The following is a 19,814-nucleotide window of genomic DNA, read 5'->3' on the forward strand; positions in this document are numbered from 1 at the left end:
ACACACACAAAACACATACCGGTTCACATTCACTAGTTTGTTGGTTAAACTTGGATGCATATCTATTTGCCATGTACTGTATTCCAAGCATTCTCTATGTACAGTGATGGTCAAAAGTGTTGGCACCCATGCTAAAGTTGACTGAAAAGAGGAATATAAAATCATCTTTTGGAAATTGATCTTAATGCCTTAAGTGAAAAATTAGGAAATATCTAACCTTTAAGGACACCAATTTTCTTAGTGAATGAATAATGTATCATAAATAAATAAATGTTCTTCCTTAAAATACAGGGGTATTAGCTGGTTTGATTTGCATTGAGCTCAATGAGCATCAAACCAGCTAATAGGCTAACTGAAATAACACCATGCCAATCTCTAGGTATGGTGAAGGGTATGTGATGATGTGGGGCTATTTTAATTCCAAAGGCCAAGGTAACTTTATCAGGATGCACAGTATTCTGGATCCATGAAATAACTGGCCTTTAAAAATAAAAATCTGCCTGTCTCTATGGGAATTTAACATAGGGGTGGCAATACTTATGACCCCTGTATTTTAAGGAAGAACATTTATTTATTTATGATACATTATTCATTCACTAAGAAAATTGGTGTCCTTAAAGGTTAGATATTTCCTCATTTTTCACTTAAGGCATTAAGATCAATTTCCAAAAGATGATTTTATATTCCTCTTTTCAGTCAACTTTAGCATGGGTGCCAACACTTTTGACCATCACTGTAAATGTATGTTTAAATGTTCTGCTTTGGCAATGCAAAAATATTTGTCATGCTAATAAATCTCACTTGAATTGATTTGAATTGAAAGAAAGAAAGAGAAAGAATAAGAGAAAACGAGATCACCTGCGTGCGCTGCAAAGTTCAGTCTGGTCAAGAGAGTGTTTCCACTTCCAGCGGTAGACGTAGGGGAGCTGTGACGTGTCCTTTTGTGGAGAGCCTTTTCTCATCATGGCATGTCCTAGCCTGGCCTGAGCGTCAAAGGGTGCCGGCTTTGAACAGATCTGGACGTCTCTCGGCACTCCTCAGCTGGATGTGTGGGTGTGGAGGCAGCAGCAGCACCAGTCCTCATCACTTGTCCAGATTCATGTCAGCTGAAAACTTTTGAACTTGGAACAACGTCCAGTCATGTCCAGTCTTTAGACTAAGGCTAAAGGAGGAAGTGCTACACTGTATATGATCAAATCAACTCCCATTTGTGTCAATTATTTACTCTCCATTAGAGATGATATGACTGTGAAATGGGGAAATAGATAGATAGATAGATAGATAGATACTTTATTGATCCCCAGGGGAAATTCAAGAGAATAGTTCCTAACTGATCGGTAGTTATAGTGCAGTTTTGAGTCTGGAATTGTTTGGCCTTAATTAGTGCTTTGGCCTCAGTTGTGTGCTTCAAAAGAGCATACAGTGATTACAGAAACATCCTGCTAGACCACAAGCTGTTATGGGTGTGTTCTATTATGCATGTGCCAAAATTTCTATCAATATGGTACAATGAGCAACATATGCGTTGGTTCAAGGACAATAGACTAGAATGCACTGTCTGTGTTTGTTCTTAATATTCTTTCCAAGAGGTGAGTGCTTTCTTTCCTCCAAGAGATAGAGAGAGAGAGAGACAGAGAGGGAGACAGAGAGAGTGGAGAAAAAGATTGATACAAAGTGTAGTAACTGACAAAGTGAAGTAGCTGACTGACTGGCCTATCCATCAGAGATCAGAGTGTGGCTTTGGTGCTGATGTGAGAGACATGGAAAGTAGAACTGAGGCAGATGTTGTGACGATCTGAAGTTCACATAGACTAGTGCACTATCACACTACACTTACCAACATCACACCAATGACAAGAGCTATAAAAGGGTAAGACAGAAGCAACACACACACACACACACCCGCACGCATGCATGCACACACATTTACACACACACACACACACACACACACACACACACGCTCCACTCACATGAAGACAGATCACCGCACACACTCCTCTATTGTTTGTGTCTTTCACAGCATTTGTAGGATTCTGGGACTTTCAGACTGTCAGACCCAATTTACCGTATTTCTGAAGCTACCTCTTACGATGGCAAGAACTAGTTGATTTATTGCTTTTCTAAAAAACAGGAGATCCTTTTGTTATGCTGGATTTCTATTTCCATACAAGTCTACCCAGTGGTGTAGTCTTGTTAGCTGTAATGGGTATTTTAAGTGGGTATACTGAGATGATGATGCTTTTTAAGTGGGTAAACTGCATAATCCTGCGTATCACGTAAACTACACCACTGAGTCTACCTCTAGGGAACATAATTGTAGGGAAACATGTTCTGTAGGGCCAGTAGGTAACAAAAAGCACACAGGTCTGATTATATCAGCCCTTTCATACCTCCCCACAGTCATGAGCTGTCCTTAGCTCCCAGAACTATGTCCAGCAGTGCTCGGAATTCAGTTTACAAAAAGCCTACAAACTGAATTTCCTCCTGCTGGCAAAAAGGAAGGCCTGCAACACACACAGGGAGCTTTGCACACCAAATGGGGGATTTTGAATGTGCAGCTGATTGCACGTTTCACACAGTACCAGAGTTCAGGCAATTAGCGGGGGTCAGTTGAGCTGGGAGATGTTGCCGCTTGCCAGGCGTAATCCACGGTGGAAAAAAATCAGAGGTGTTGTTGGGATAACAATGGCAGCACTCATAGTTTCCTGTTGCAGCCTCAACCAATTTTCTTTTGTGCTGTGTTATTCTGTGTACCTCAGCCTACTGCTAAGTTCCATTGAATGATGCATTTAATGTTATGCCATCAGCTTCTTCAGCACTGCTTATGCATGTGTGATGTGTGTCAAATGATATGCACTGTATGTATGTATGATGTACACAGTTTTTTATATTTTTTCTTGAGTTTTATTATAATACTTCCATCAGATTTGATCCTGTGCTTAGGCTATTACTGATTAATGCCCCTTATATTCAGCAGGAGTATAAAGCGGAGCGCTTTATGTCATGCATAAAATGAACCACGGAAGCTGCCTGAGAAATCTGTCTTAAGAAACTTCTCTTGACTTATTCAGTGCTCCCCCCACGCTCCGGGGTCCTTCACAAATTTGTCAAAAAATGTGAACATAGTCTTGCCTCTAAGACATAGCCCGGCTCTGACAGCTTCTCTGATACTGTGTGAGTCCTTTGGCTCGCTGACACAATGTAATCTTTTGAAATAGTGAAATTGGGGAAGGCAATAACCCTGCCACCCGCTCTCCGAATGCCAGCGTCTCAGATGTGGGCACGCACTCAGAAGGGGCCTCGCTGACAAACGTTACACCCACCCTGGCATGATTACAGCTGTGGGGCTGCAGAAAGGGAAGCGATGGGAGGACAGACAAAAGAAGGCACACGAGAGTGAGAGCAAAGCGCACGAGAAAGATTCGACGTAGAACATAACATGAGAGGGGGGGGGGGGGGGTTGAGAGAAAGAGATAGAGAGTGGAAGACAGAGACAGAGCGACAGAGAGAGATGAGAGGGTGGCATAAAAGGAATGTTCGACAGACACATTCTTCTCCTAGCATTTTGCCCCTGCTAATATCAGTTGGGAATTCACCATCTCTTTTGCTAGCCTCCATAAAAGCATAATATCAGACTAAAAGGTAGTGTCGGTGTAGAATTCTGATCAACTGATTTCAAACTCAGAAGAATTTTGACACAGGCTATTTACTTGTGGATTTTTTTCTTTACTTCTTGAATTTCTCCTGGGGATCAATAAAGTATCTATCTATCTATCTATCTATCTATCTATCTATCTGTCTATCTATACTTAAATTGACCTCTTACTCCCCTAACCAGACATTCCTTATGGTTTACTTACAGTAGCACAGCCATAGGTCATGTGTGCAGCTGGATGGCCACCACTGGGGACTTGTTTGTTCATGGTACTCTGTTCAACCCACTCCCAAGTGCACTGGAGCACGAGGCTACTCAATGTATGTCATGTTGGAGAACACACTGGTTCATATACAGTAGCAAGCTCTAATTGGGTGATCTGAGAATCTGAATCTAAGTGGATGTGTGTGAAGGCTCTGTGTGACCTTATCTGAGATGTGTGCACAGATCTGTGTGCTGGTCTGGGTTGCAGTGAACACTGATCAGTGAGGAAGGCAGGAATGTAATTAATCTCCTCCTAATTAACATCATCTATGACAGGAAATGCTGGGGTATTTAGACATGGCTATTTCAGAAACCCAAGGCTTAGCTCTGAAACACTAAAATCCCAGTAGCTCATATGACACAATAGTTCTCCCCTCCTCCCTCACCGAGTTAATGTCAGCACCAATGCTATTTTCAATTTTATTTGAACGTCACCTCACAAAAAGTGCATCCCACTTGATATCTTTTGTTCTCTCATTTCCGTGAGAACGCTGGAATTCCCTGGAATGACTCAACAACTCGCGCTTATCACTTTTGTCAGCCTCGCCATAACGGCTGACAGGCAACTGGAGCTCTTAATCAAAGTCGCGCTGCTCTCCTCTCCTCGGTGGAGAGGCCCCCAGAGCCGTGGCTGTTTTCTCTCCTCGGCGCGCAAGCAGTGGGAAGACCAAGGTGATGTGGCGGGTTGCTGGGCGGACTAATGGTGCTGCTGGGGGGAGAAGCCTCATTTAGATTCATCATCAGACATCCTCTGTGTCAAATTGTTTTAATTATACGTTTTTTTTTCTCCACAATAAAGACGTGGAAATGGGAAAAAAGAAATACGGAGTCGAATGTTGTTGTCTCTCTTTCATCCCTGGTGATGTCTTTGTGTGTCTTGTTGGTCAAAGATGTGCACCCACTATCTTGAAGTCCTGCAGCCACTGACTTGAATCCTCTTCCTCTGTCATTGTTTGTAATGTAAATAACTTCTCCATCAAGTGCACAAGTTGTTTCACTGCGATTACAGACAACTTCAATCCTTCCATGCTTTCATGCATCATTTCTGGCTTGGCTGGAGAGGAGGTATGGATGGTAACTTATTAACTTATTTTAGAGTAGAATGTATGCTATATATTTTATATGTATAGATCAGCCTTGTTGCTGTGGCAGGAGGACAAAGTCAGTTTGACATGGGGCCCATGTGGTGACAGGTCAAGGATGCCATCCATAATGGCTGACTCTCGCCTTGAGAGAAAAGCCTCCTGGTTGCAGTGCAAGGTCATGCCGTGTTTTGTTTTCATTTGTAAGCGTCATCTGTGGGCACAGAGGGCACTGATGGATGCTCAACTCTGTGTGTGTGTGTGTGTGTGTGTGTGTGGTGGGTCACGCAAGCTCTTTGGCGCTGATCACCGTGTGTGCTGAAATGTGCACAGACAGCTATTAAGTCCATCATGCCAGACGAGAGATGTGGCTCCATCATGCATGAAAGCCCTGACCATGACAGGCAGAGGTTGGCATGGTCATGATTAGTGATTAGCCAGTGGGAGAGAGAGAGAGAGAGAGAGAGAGAGACAGATGAACCACTTTTCACCCATCAGTCCCACTTTATACTTCATCTGCTTAGGTGCTATATATCTAGATCTCAATTAAATGAAAAAGGACTAAGTGCTTGTAGAAATCATGATGCAATCTTGGGCCTGATTAGTAACAACAATGAACAGCTCTACTTGGATCAGGTTGATGAGGTGGCACAGTGGTGTCAATCTAACAGCTTGACACTGAATATCAATAAAACCAAGGAAATGGTAGTGGATTACAGAAGGCAGCAGCAGAACTACAGTTACACCCCACTAATGATCAGCGGGCAACCTGTAGAGAGAGTCACAAGTTTTAAATACCTTGGTGTCCACATTACTGAAGACCTAATATGGACTGTTAACACTCAATATGTTCTGAAGAAGTCCAGACAACGACTCTACTTCCTTCGTCAGCTAAGGAAATTCAAAGTTTCTACATCCATCATGAAGGCCTTCTACACTTCAGCAGTTGAGAGTGTTCTAACTGGTAGCATCATCACCTGGTATGGGAACTCCACAGTTAGAGATTGTAGTACTCTGCAGAGAGTAGTGCGCTCAGCTGAACGTACTATAAGAACTCAACTCCCTGCTCTACAAGATATCTATTCCAGAAGAGTACTCCTAAGAGCCCAAAAGATTCTGAAAGACTCTTCTCATCCTAACAATGGATTATTCCTACCGCTGAAATCAAGAAGACGCCTATGTAGTCACAAAGCCAGAACTGAGAGACTCAGGAGAAGTTTTTATCCCCAGGCCATCCGAACTCTGAACTCACACTATACTGACTTTGCACACATTCACTCCTCAGCACTCTCAAACATTTCCCCAACTCTGAACTCACACTATACTGACTTTGCACTCATTCACTCCTCAGCACTCATGACCCCCCCCCCCCCCCCCCATACACACACACCTACAAGACTTTTAGCACTTTTACATCCCTCACCCTATGCTACAGACCTTTTATTTATTTTCTTATTTCATCACACGTCAAAACACACACACACACACACACACACACACACACACACACACACACATATCTGACTTTCTCCAACTTTTGCACATCTCCATAGAACTTTTTATTTATTATTTTTGATTTCTCCTCCATCTACCCATGTCCTTGATTGCCTAGCCTTTCATTGTCCTGTAGTGTGTTTAGAGTATTTTGAGAAACTCAACTTGGTTTGATCTGCTACATTTGGTTTGTGTGACGATGTTTTGATGTATGTGATTCTAAAAATATAATGTGACTAAGAGTGACACTTTAGCAGCACCCTGGCTAAGAGCCAATGTTGCATTAGCTGTAACCCAGTCCTCTCTCTCTCTCTCTCTCTTTCCTCTCCTCTCCTTTCCTTCTCCCTCTTGATTGAAACGTTTTATTCTCTCTTCAGGATGCATTTTTGCCGGCCAAAACCGAGGAGGATATCTTTGGCCATCTGGGGCTGGAGTACATCGAACCTTGGCAGCGCAACGCATAGAGCGATCCCGGAACCATTCACCGCCATAGATGCCCACTGGCACTGCTTGTGTGTGCTTGCGAACGTGCCGAGATCGCTGCGACCACTCTCTCACCTCCGTGGTGGCATTCAGCTTTGGCTTCTCAGGTCTGGCAGGCCTTACTGTTTTCCTGCAAACGTGTAAACAGCTGTTTCATCTGCTCCTCTCCCCATTAGAGCTGTTGTTAGGCGCAACTGTGAGCACACATAGACACAGTGAGGAGATGCAAAGGGAGGGGAGATTTGAGAGGGAGATAAGAAAGAAGGGGAAAAGGGACACAAAATGAGAAAAGGAGCAGAGAGAAAAAAGACTACATGATTGTGAAATTAGACAAAATATGTGTGTGTGTGTGTGTGTGTGTGTGAGAGAGAGAGAGAGAGAGAGAGAGAGAGAAAGATAGAGAGACAGACAGACAGACAGAGAAGGGAGAGAAAGTGGTGTGAATGTATGTGTGTGTGTGTTTGTATGTGCATGCATATATCCATAACCCAGAGCGAGGGGGGAGTGAAATGGGGAGAGTGGCGCAGTAGATTGTGACCCTGAGCTCCTCATTGCATTTGGGGCGGGCTGTGGGCTGAGCGCCGTCAGAGGCAGAAGCTCTGTCAGGAGTCGGAGCGGCAACCTGATTACCTGTGATTACACACTCACTGCAGCGCGGCTCCGCCACGCCGACGCACACGCAAAAAGGGCCCTCATTACGGCAGACAGGAGCTGTCCCTCCTCAGCCACCGTACCCCCACCCGCCCACTTGCTTGCTTAGAGGCACCAGGCACCTCAAATTACATGTTTAGCACGAGCACAGGCGGATGCCGAATGTGGCTAACCAAGTGCTGACACAATGAGCTGTGTTAATGCAGTTAGATACCATGAAGACCGCAATATATTATTACCGCTGATGAATAGGGTGTCTGGATGAGACTTGATGCAACATAATTCCCAAGAGTAAGGTGGGCTTTACCACAAAGATCAGTCATCTGTGCGTACGTACATAAAGTGAGAACAGACCTGTGTTTTTTTTTAAGGAATGTGAATTAATATTAGTATAAAATTTCCATATACATTTTTCTGTAGAATTGTCATATCATGACAAGGGGATGGCAGGGCTGGTGGAAGGGCAATCGTTTTATCTGCAAAACTCCACAATCAGCATACTGATGGTCTATTGTTGAAACATGCAATTATATTCTCTTCTCTGCCTCCCATACAAATGATGTGACTGCTTGGAAACAGACTCTCAAGGACGGTAAATGCTGCTGTCTGCAGCATATGTTAGGAGAAGCTTGATAACATGGCCAGACAGCTTTTGAGCTGATGAATGTAACAGAAAATTATTACACCGAAAATATTATTAGCATGTTTCCAGACGGCGTCTGTCCTTGCCCGATTGGCCTGAATAGAAACAGGAGAGAAAAAAAAAAGAATGTTGAAAATGGGTTGAAAATGTAAAGGCGACATTTTTCAAGGCCTGTCTACTATACGTAGATGTCTGTATATATCGCTGTGTAAGGATAAATTCCTGTTGTACGGACGAAAACGAGATTTTGCTCAAGATCTGTGTCCTTGTCAGCAGAGCCTATATTTGCAGGCTCATGGAGCCCAAAGGGGCCTCTACTGGCTCAGCCCCCAGCTTGACCGCGGTGTCTCCTGGAAGAGCCGAGTGGCCCGGCGTTCACTGCCGAGCTGCCCTAGTTAAAGAGCCCTAACTAGAGCATAGCAGGCAGTTTCAGGACTCGACCCCAGGGCCTCTCTTTCACTCTCTCCCTCACCCTCTCAAGGCTACAACTGTGTGTGTGAAACAAAAGGAAAAAAGGCTAGATCAAGGGACAGAGGGGAAGAAAGGAGAGAGAAAATCATTCCACTGGTCCTGAAGCCTCTATGAACTGGGTTGAAGTGATTAGCCAGAGCCGAGGGAAGAGTCCAGGTATAGCATTATCCATAGATGGATTATTCTGGGGTTATTATGTCAAGGAATTCATGTGGAAAGACTGCTGAAACATTGTGTCATTAGGGTTGAAATGAAATTATATCTGTGAAACAGTCCATTGATTACATACAACCAAAATGTTTTGTTACCAACATGCAGACATTATATTAATCTCAGTTGAGTTTAACAGTATGCATCTCCTTTTTTCTAGTTTACATTTTTGACATAACTCACCTCTCAAGTGTCTTATTTGTTTCAAGCTAATGTACACATTCAGCTGTATTGCTCTGCTTGCAATAAATCATGAAGGCAGCAAAACCTCTTTTGTTTCCCTCTGTAAAACACACTATTAATTTTAATGACAATAGGCACTGAACTCAATAAACAAATACATTTCTGTATCAATAGACTCTTACAATCCATGGGGTTTGAAATAGGAAGACATTAATGGTACACAAGATGACTCCTTTAATCTCATTTTAATTTATTATCTCAATTATCTCAATTTATTTTATTACCTAGGGTTATTTATTACCTAGAAAAAAGAGGAATTCAACCACCTAAGTTGAGTGGCTGTGAATGGACCTAAAGATGAAAACTATATTTTTGAGATGATACACAAATTATACTTGAGGCCACCCAGTGTGATGTGCCATTAAATATTCCTCAAACATGTGTGAATGTCCTTTGCTTGAGTAGTCAGGATTCAATTGCTTATAAAATCAGCAGTGAGCAAATGTTATACATTAGTAATGGACCATGTTAGTCTTCAAAAAGAGTAATCAAACCGAGTCTCAAACACACTGAGAGACAGTGAAACTGAAGCTTTTTTTACTTGGCTGTTCAAGCTATCTATGCATTTTGGCATGTTTTGACATCTTAGTGTTTTATGAATGCAATGAATTTCAACATCCTCAGATAAATGTCTTTGGTATGGCAGGCGAGCTCCCTTCCATCCATCACACTCATTAATCCACACCTGGGGTTGACCTGCGCACGAACCATTTCACCTCGATCTCTTACCGAGTCAGAAAATAAACACACAAAGGTCATTTACGCGCCTGTTCATTTGTCAGCTTGGAGAAATGGACAGACGGTCTCCTTGAAACTAAAATGCGTTCCAAGCTTTGTTGGAAGACTGATGGCTCACTAGTTAGAGGGCAGTTTGTAAAAAGGACATGAGTACTCAGAACACTGCAACGTTGGATCAAAACAGCTGATTATAATAGACCTAATTGTATGGATAGTGACAGTGAGCCCTTTGGCGCACCTCAAATGACAGCAAATATAGTTGGCTATGGAACTCTACAATTGGCAAAAATGTTCAGTTTAATGTGTTACTCAATGTCCATATTGAGCATGATTAGCTTTGGGTTTGACAGTTTTGACCAGATGATCTTTTTAAAATGTGTTGCACTCAGTAATTGAAATACACCTTGTTATCAAAAAAATCTGAAAGTGGATGCAAGAGCTTATTTTTCAGTGTAGGTGTTCTGACTGAAAAAGATAAACTTACAATAACGTTATATAACGGTTACGTTATATACGTAATATACGTTATATAACGGTTATATTTTCATGTATTCTCTTTTCCTCCCTTTCTCCTGATTGATGCTGTTGGCGTGTATTATTTTTATATGTTATGGGTACCTATTCTTGACTGCATGCATTATGCATTTACAGTGATGGAAATCAATTCAAATACGTACCGCACCTAGCCATTTCAAAGTAAAACAAAATCATTGTAATTGTAAAAAACAAATTCTGAACATTAATGAAAGATAAACAAACACAATTATTGTGTACAACCCCTTTACTGAAGCATTCCTCTTGGGAGTAATCACACAAAAGCTCATTGCCCAACACCTAATATTTTGATGACTGGAATAAAACAGCTGTTTACCACGGCCCCTCTGTTTGGAGACACACAAAGACAGCAACATGGATTTCAGTGAGCTCTCTTAACATGTCTAAAGCAAAGTCGTGAGAAAGTACATGCCAACTAAGGGGTATAGATGGATATAAGATCTCCAAGACTTTGGTGCACTGTTAAGACCATCGCTTGAAATGGAAAGTATGCCCCTCCCCTTACAGTCTACCAAAATTAAGATGTCCATCTAAACTAGATGACAACGTATACCTGTTCTGTGTATGTAGTCATAGAAATATTTCAGTTGATATTTCATTTCTGTTCAATATCATTTTGATTTGGAATGTTTTAGGCAAAGGTATAAAGGCTTAAAGGAAGGCCGTATAGGAGGTTTGGCAAAAACACAGATCATCTAAACTGTGGTGGCAGCTCAAGTGTGGTTGTGGGCTTTCTCATCTAAAGGTACCAGGGACATGTCAAGACTGAAGGGAGGGGGGTAGAGGAAACTAAACAAACCTCTCCAACAGTTCTGCATAGAGGGGAAGTACATGTACAGTTAAAAATGGGGAAATTGAAATGCTCATTTATTCAAATTAAAATTAAAAAATTAAATATTTTTTGCATCCATGTTATATTTTATATTCTGGGTCAGGGCAACAAATTCAGAAAAAAAAGAATATAATAATAAACGTATATATATGTATACAGTATATATGTATATAACTTCTATATATAATATACAAACCATGACACAAGGCATACAGATTTTGAAGTGAAAATGAAAAGGTGTATTCATTTTATATCCTCTGTAAATCTTTTCATGAGTAACATTCCAACATTTACACTTCTTTAATATCACCAAAGGCAAAACGTTATTCCAGGAAGTGGACAATGGACAAAGGCATCTCAATTCCAATCTTTGCTTCTCTTCCAAATCATCACACTCACACAAAAGCTGACAGAAATAGCTCTGGGTGAAGACTAATCATTTCATCCCTTCCGAGAGTTGATTTCGTGGTATTGTATCTAAAGACAGTGATTTATTGGTTCAGCCTTACAAGCCACAATACACATGTCTTGGCCAGTCAAACCCAGTAGAGATATGCTGACAGAATAGGGTCACTGTGTGCATGCGGATCTCCGGAACCCCTGTCACCGCACTGTCAACTGAGCTGTATAGCCAAGAGAAAACACACACTAGGCCTCCAGGCACTGGTGTAGGCTTGAGAAGATGAAGGTGAGGTAGAACATACCTGCATATGGACTGTAGAGTTGAAGTGACAAGCCATTGCCCCCCCCCCCCCATCTCTCTCTCTCTCACACACACACACACACACACACACAGTGATCACCTCCAGAAATGCTCTCCAGTTAAGCAATGTTTAATTTTGCCTCTGCACTTCCAGTTCTCAATAGAGGGGGAGACCTACATGTCAAATGACTCAATTGTCATAGTCATTGTCAGCGTTGTGAGCAATGTCTGGGCTGGCCGTTACTCAAAAAGTAACGTTTTCTTTGACTTCATTTGAATTTTTTCAAAAAGTTGAATGTAATGGCATTGTTAAAAAAAAACTCAGTTCATTAGGTCCAAGCAGATTAAGTTGAAAACAGCTGAAAGCAGAACGCAAAGAGGGAGCAGACTCCCCCCATCCGTGGCAGCAGCTGGTGCTGCCATCTTTGCAGGCTTTCTGCTGCAAAAGAGGTGAATTGAGTTAGCAAATAGATGGACCACATCTAATTTCTGCAGACAGACCATCCAAAACAATAGGTTATGACCAAAAACACAGCCATTCTAAGGAAATATTGGACAGGTGAAAAAACACAATAATTCCTGATAGCATCAACAGAACTGGGCTGGGTGGGCTTATTGAGTTGGAGATTGGGATGATGAGGTCAGACAGGGGCAAAGAGTGCCGTGATCCTCAGAGTGCTGAGGGAGGGTTCTATACTCCAAGGCCCACGCCTCCTACTCCCTCTCAGCCATAGTAGTGGGAAATGGGGAGGTGTGGAAGGTTGCGTGAGTAAAACAATGGCTGTGTTCGAGTTTATAGGGCTCTGCACAGCAGCACGGGCTTCACATCAGCCGTCTTCTCGACCACCTCCCCACAGATCACTTCAGACCATCGAGTCAGCCTCTGTCATACAAAATCCATCAAAATCACAACCATTAGAATTAGTGCTGTGCCTGTATAAACTGTGCCTGTGCCCAAAGGCACACAACATCTGCTTTAGGTCACCATATTGTTGAGATCAAAAACCGTTTAAATGTATTTTTGTGACTGCAGGCACACTGCGTCTAGATGATTTCCATATTGTTGAGGTCAAGATCCACTAAACGTTGTCTTTTAATCTTTCACATTTCACATCATGTCACATTAATGTTGTTAAAGTCATGAATCCTGTAACATATTGGGCCTATAACATATAACAGCGATGACTCATTCAAAGACGATCTGCATGGATATATAACCACCCAGAAAAACTCAGAATGTGAGTGAAAGTTCATTAATTGTATGAAACTTTTTTACTAGTTCATTGCAGCATCGGCTATATAGGCTGTTATGCTAGCTCAGCCCATATGCTGTTATTTTAGTCATGTGGACTGGATTAAACGGGTAAAGATAATTCATAAACTGCTTATTTCTTACATGACTGAAGCAGTAGCCTAGGTTCAACAGTGGTGTTTGAGGTTGCTGTGTTAAGTTCAGCTCAAAAATCAGTTTGACATACGGGAGTTAGCCTGAGCTGTAGGCTATAGCACATAAGCCTATTCTGTTTTCATTTATTTTGTGATTAGGCTATATAATCAAATGACACTCACGATAACTTGAAATAGAAGGACAGAAGATAGATGATTGATGTCCACAAGCACAACAAACTGTTCCGGTAAAAATAATCTTGCCATGTTTAAAATGCTGCATTTTTTCCCTTCATAGCCTATCTCTGGCAATTCATTTTTGGATGACTGTAGATAGTTGTATTTTAGCCTACGTCTTCGTAGACAGTAGGCTACACCATTAGGCCATCTTGAGAATAAAAGACTTCACAGCTGGTAACGATCATCCTCCACAAACGAGGATAGGTAGGCTAAACGGTCGTTTGTCGCCTTTTTGCTTCTTATTGTAAAACCAACTGTTAGGACCTACACAAGTGGTCGGCATCCCGGTCAATATTTGATATTAAAGTTTCAATTTTTAAGCTATTTGTAACTATGTGTATGCAACCCGACTGTTGTAGGCTTGTCTACCACTCTCTGCAGCAACTACTCTCTAGAATCTTAGCTCTGCAGTGCCTTGCCTACCATTCTTGCCTACAACTCTAGTTGTAAACAAACGGTCACATTACATTATGACGTAGGTGCAAAACCTTATAGACCCTTTCAAGAGAGTTCCATTATCAGCATCATAGTTGGCCCCACAAGGCTTCCGTTTTAACATTCCATATGTTAGCTTAATGCAGAGGAAGTAGATTGGGTCCCAAATAGAACATTCAAGCATTGTTTTTGTTTTTATACACGGGTTTCTAGATGCGCGCGCAGCCGTGAGGCAGAAGACGCTTGGTGGCCGTCCACAACGTTATAAACTGAACCTAAATAGTCGGCTGCTGTAAGCTACAATCGGATTTTTTTGTATAACTGTAGTTTCAATGATAATAACATCTCATTTCAGACTATATTTCAAAGTTTGATGTTCATTTGGATTATACAGCACAAAAACTCATTTTATTCTTTTGCTCTTTTGCATTGCTCTATGCTGTCCTATGGTGCTTTCTGCCTCTTGGTTGCGCACGCATGTTTTCGTGACGTTCCACAGAAATCCATGTATTGTTGAAAGGGTCTATAATAAATCAGAAGATAATGGCCTAAGCCCCAATCCCCCCTGGCTTTACTCCTCCACTCCCAAGTAGAGTTGGGATACAATACGCAGTGCAGAGAGATTTCCACAAACTTAAGCGGAGAAAGGAAACTTAATTTTGATGGGCTGTCCTCTTCTTCCTCCAAAAGTAAAACAGTGGTGACAGCTGAAGGGTTGAAGCCACAGGGGATGGAGGAGGTACCACAGTACAGTCTCTCTTTCCTCTTTCCCCCACCTGACTCGAAAGGAAAGTGCCTTTTGAGCCTGTTTTAACCCCCCCCCCCCCACACACACACATCCCCTGCCCCTCCCAGGCGCCCAGCCTTGGCAGCAGCCAGAGGGGGGACCCCACATGAGGGCGTAACAGGCTTCATGAATATGGTGATGAGGTGGAGGTGCTCGCTATGGAGCTCCGCAGATACAGGTCCAGTCATTTAACCTCTCCTCAATAGACCCTGCGCTATTTTTGGGGCCCGACTTCATTTCACAGTGCATAAACGTCACCGGCAGCAGCCTGTCGACAGAGGCATGCCCAAAGGGCGCTTGTCAATGCAGAAAATGGTTGCTTGGCCTACGTTTTTTATATAGCGTACCAGTCAAGCACATTTCCATTACTTGACATTTAGTAGATTTTTTGGAGCAAGGAGATGTCTGATGTCAAGACACTTGAGGGTGTTTGTTATTGCGATTATAGACATGGATGTGATGTGTTGTACTCAACAGTTAACGGAAGAGAGCCTTCCAGCTTAACTGACTACAGTAGCCCCTTTGGGTGTGTCATGGTGCATGATTTTATCTATCTATTTTCAAACCAAGATTACAGGTCAATAGAGGACGTCCAGAGTTTGCAGCAATCTTTAGTGATGCAGCAATGTGCTGTAGACACTTCCCACACTGGCATACTGTCAAATCCCCGATTTTATACACAATGCTTTGTCACATCTCCACAAATGAGCAAAAGCATACAATTCTAAGTCTTTGTATAACAACTACTCAGATTGTTGTTAAATTTGCACAGATGTGCTTGATCGAGACTGCATACATCCGCTGTTGTGCGAACACATCAGTATGGGTAGCAGCATATAATGAGATGCGTCTCTTTAATGAAGCAGCCATATCCCTCGGATCAAACGCCTTGTTCAACAGCTGTGGAAGCCCTGTGATTGTCTGTGTGAGGCGCACGGGTCAGCTCCCCCCGGGCCTTGGGAGCGGCATGAAGACGGTGTCCTCGATGAGTAATCAAGCCGGCTGTAATTTGCCGTCCTTCATTCCAATGCTGGTTCCCGCACAGCGGGTCACGTCATTTCAGATGCGAGGCGCAGGGCGCTTGCTACGACTCCCTGAAAAAAAAGCCGCGCCAGATGTTTGCTCGAGGAGTAGGGGATGCATGTGTCAGCCGCTGCAGGTGTTTGGATGTGTGTGTGTGTGTCTGTTTTTTTTATTTTTTGATGGACTCAGAATCAGTGATCTGGAGGCAAACTATTTTTGGCGACAGCTTGCTCAAGTGGGAACAAGAAGGCTCTGTGCCTTAAAGCTTAGTTTTTTAGTAATCATGTAAATAATAGTATCTTATCTATTTAAAAGAAAGCTATGTTGTCACACAGTTTACAGCACTATAGATTGAGTGGGGAATTGGACAGGAATTATAGGTCTAATAGGTGAATGAATGAATGAATGAGGGTTCATTCATGGATTCATTTAATTTATAAAGATCTAGTAGCCAAGTATTAATATCAATATACACCAATCACAATTACAATCAAATCCAAGTTACAGATCGGTTAGCTTTTAAATGAAATCAGACCCAACTTGACCACCACAAAGCTCAACCTAACTTGTACTCATTATTGTGAACACACCCTCGACAGGTGTGCTCCTATTGTGATGTCCTCATAATGGGCTGCAGAGTCCCTCATTCACTTTCTCATTGGAGTCACACTAGTCCTAGACTAGACTAGAACAAAATCATTTTGAACAAATCCATGGGTCATGAATGACAGCCCATTTATGTACCATTACTATAAATGAAACTCAAATGGAATGGCACATCCTCACACCTGCTTAGCTGAACCAGCGCCTGTCGACTGACTGCTTCAGTTTCTGACAAAAATTGAAAATGCTATTTTAATTTTTTTTCGCCTTGTCGACTTAAACCAACCAATAGAAACTTCATGCTCTCTTCCTCTTGCTCTTCCGGAGTCCTTCGGCAGGAGAAGTGAAGATCCCACATGGTACCAGTCATTGAAGTAAGGACGCCAGGTTGTAGCTTAGCCAAGGTGGGATGAAGAGTGTTGCACTGCACTGCACTGTCCGCACCCCCTCTTAAGTGTGAAACATAGTGTCAAAACGCTCTCCGGTTTCTCACTTTGGATTTCCATAATTAGTGTCTCTCCTGAGCCACCGGGAGCTGTAATGTCATGGTAAGATTTGATTAAATGAATAGCGTGACATTTGGTAAGGGCTGACAAACCTTCTCAAATAGCACACGCTTTAGCCTTCTCCACCACAGAAATCTCTTCAAATAAGTGGGGGAAGTGGTCTAATATGTGGGATTAGAGGTATAAATGGCATATTTTCGATGATGACTAAGCTTGTGACATTCAGATTTCCAACTCTTTCTCTCTCCACCCCCTCTCTACCTTTCTATCCTTCATACATACAATCTTTCCCTTCTCTCTCTCCCTCTCTCTCTCTCACACACACACATACACATTTACACACTTAGACACACACACACACACACACACACTCTCTCTCTCTTCCTTCCCCTACATGAAGTAGCTAGGGCTGTTGTGAGTATCACACCATAGGGGGTAAAGCATCAGCGTGGAACCCAAGCAGCGGGAGAGCCAAAAGCAGACAAAGTGCCCCAAGTGCCTCGTGTTCTCTCTTCCTCTCCCATCGTCCCCCTCTTTTACTCCTCCTCCTCTTCTCTTCCTCCTAATTCCACGGTGTGAGCAATCGCCAGAGTGCTGACTGTGATTCAGACGCCTGTGGAAGATGGCGGGTGGCTGGTTGTGTATGCGTGTGGGGGGAAGATGAAGATTGTGCTCTTGCTGGCTATTGTTGCTGATGAAAGATGAGTGGTCTGCCCTGCAGGTGGTGGTGGGTTGGGGTGTAACTACCCCTCGAGTTGATGAAGCCATAGCCCTCATGCTCATACTCATTGGTTTTGGGTTTGTGTGGTAGAGTGCATTATTTAGCACTGTAGAAATGTCGCCACCACACTGCAAAAACTGATATCTAACCAAGTGTTATATTTTTATATTAAGATAAAAACAGCTAGTTGTTTTTAGTGTAAACTTACCGGTACTTTGAGCTTTTCCATACAATTATTTGACTTAAAATAAGTCCAAATCTTCTTAAATTAAGACATACTGTAAAATAAGTAAATGTATGTGTCCATGGGATAAGTAAATTTATCTTTGAGCTTTCTCATAAAATTATTTGACTTAAAGGGACACCAGGCAAGCCTGATGCTTTTTCTCTACGAAACTCCCCCTTGCTCGGTCTGAAGCTCTTTTTTTTTTCTTTGGGTCTTCCGTCAAGGGTTTTCGCTGCTTCTTCGCCGGCTCTGCCATTATACACACGTTTGCAACAACCTCTAGCGTTTCGTTAGCCTGCCTCTGTGCTGTAAACTGATCCTGCTTCGGTCGGCGGGTAGGATACACCGAACTTGCAAGTGGGATATTCTTCCTACAGGCAGTAGGGGCGGGCGAGAGAGCCTTCATTCGCCCCGTAATGAGTCATTTAACCATATACCGACTTACGAAGATGATTAATCAACACGAAAACGTTGCCTGGTGTCCCTTTAAAATAAGTATATACTAAAAACAATACCTTACTATGCACAGAGAATCACAGGCTCAGTCCCTGCCTCAGTCATTGCAAGCGCCTCTGATTTATTAATCACCACTATGTGGATACTGTTTTTAGAATTGATTTAGATTAAGTGTTAGTATAATTTGTATTTTAGTATATTTAGCATATTCTTTATCTTCTACTGCCCTTACTGCTTAGTTGTGTTTTTATATTATATACTTTAATTACTCTTTTGCTAATAATAATTCATCTATCCATCTAATACCAACTAGATTTCTTTTAAACCTTTTTTTAACCCTTGGCTTCCCTGAACACCTACCCTACGGGGAGATCTGGGGCTTGGCATATGTCTGCAGGGAGGTAATGTCACTTCACCCACTTCAAGCCAACATCAACCCCAACTTTGGTGCCAGATGAGTTATGGGTGAATGTGCAACTCGTATTTCGGGGCCGTCAACAGCAAGAAACGTGCAAATTGCTCGTCTAGGGGGCCCCAGGTGTGCTCAAGAAGGGCGAAAGGGAGAGAGAGAAAGAGAGAGAAGGTATGTTTAAGTGAAGAGCGCCGGCAGCCAGATGACACACTCGGCAGGGAGGCTCAGGATTTAGCGAGAGGGATGACGCTAATGGTGTCAGCGCCCGGGCTTCCCGTTGCACGGCTAGCCCATCGGTAGGCATTAAAATGATCTATCGCCATGCTAGCAGGGGCTAATGCGCGTGCTATTGAGCCATCATAACAATTTTATTTAGGCTCGCGCATGTGCGACACCCACACCTATGTAGCTGCGAGGGCAGGAGAGCGAGAAGGAAATGAGATCCAGTGCCTGGGCTGCAACGATAATCTAATAGGTGACATTTGTTTTTGTCTCCCACTCACTCCCTTTCTCTCTTTTTTCCATTCTTTTTTTTTTTTTTTTTCATTTCTTTTTTTCCTCCTCCTTCGGGTCCTTTGGTCTGTCGTGGAAATAGACGTTCACATCTGGGAGGGACGCGTGTCTTTCCGCGGTGTATAAATAACAGTCGGAGCGACAGGAAAACAAGTGTAACACACACCATCTGGCCCTCCGCCGGCGTCTGGAGCGCCGAGGAGATGTGGAGGGAAAGGGACAGACGGGAGGGAGGAAAGGAGAAAGGAGGAGAGGGGGAGGAAGAGGTAATGGCTCGTTGGTTTCTCTCTCTCTCTCTCTCTCTCTCTCTCTCTCTCACTCTCGACCTGGAAAAATAGAGCCAGGGAAATCAGGCATATACTGAAGGAAGACGGTCAATTCAAACTCTGCCCTCTCTGCCGCATCAAATTCATAGACTTGTAGCCTTCAGGGGAAAAAATGTAATGTGATATTGAGTCCATGTGTGGAATATCATGTTT

The 19,814-nt window shown here is 42.8% G+C and overlaps 1 protein-coding gene across 1 annotated transcript in view; it reads left to right on the forward strand.

Moving 5' to 3' along the window:
• The window catches only part of dntt (deoxynucleotidyltransferase, terminal), a 78,198-nt gene extending 68,998 nt beyond the window's left edge, over positions 1-9,200 (forward strand). Inside the window, exon 11 of the mRNA XM_042066189.1 lies at positions 6,876-9,200. Within this exon, the coding sequence (XP_041922123.1) occupies positions 6,876-6,962 (87 nt within the window). The 3' untranslated portion in view covers positions 6,963-9,200. The remainder of the gene's footprint in view (positions 1-6,875) is intronic.
• The last annotated feature ends 10,614 nt before the right edge of the window (positions 9,201-19,814 follow it).

The sequence above is a fragment of the Alosa sapidissima genome, chromosome 16, assembly GCF_018492685.1.
Source record: "Alosa sapidissima isolate fAloSap1 chromosome 16, fAloSap1.pri, whole genome shotgun sequence".
Taxonomy (NCBI): Eukaryota; Metazoa; Chordata; class Actinopteri; order Clupeiformes; family Clupeidae; genus Alosa; species Alosa sapidissima.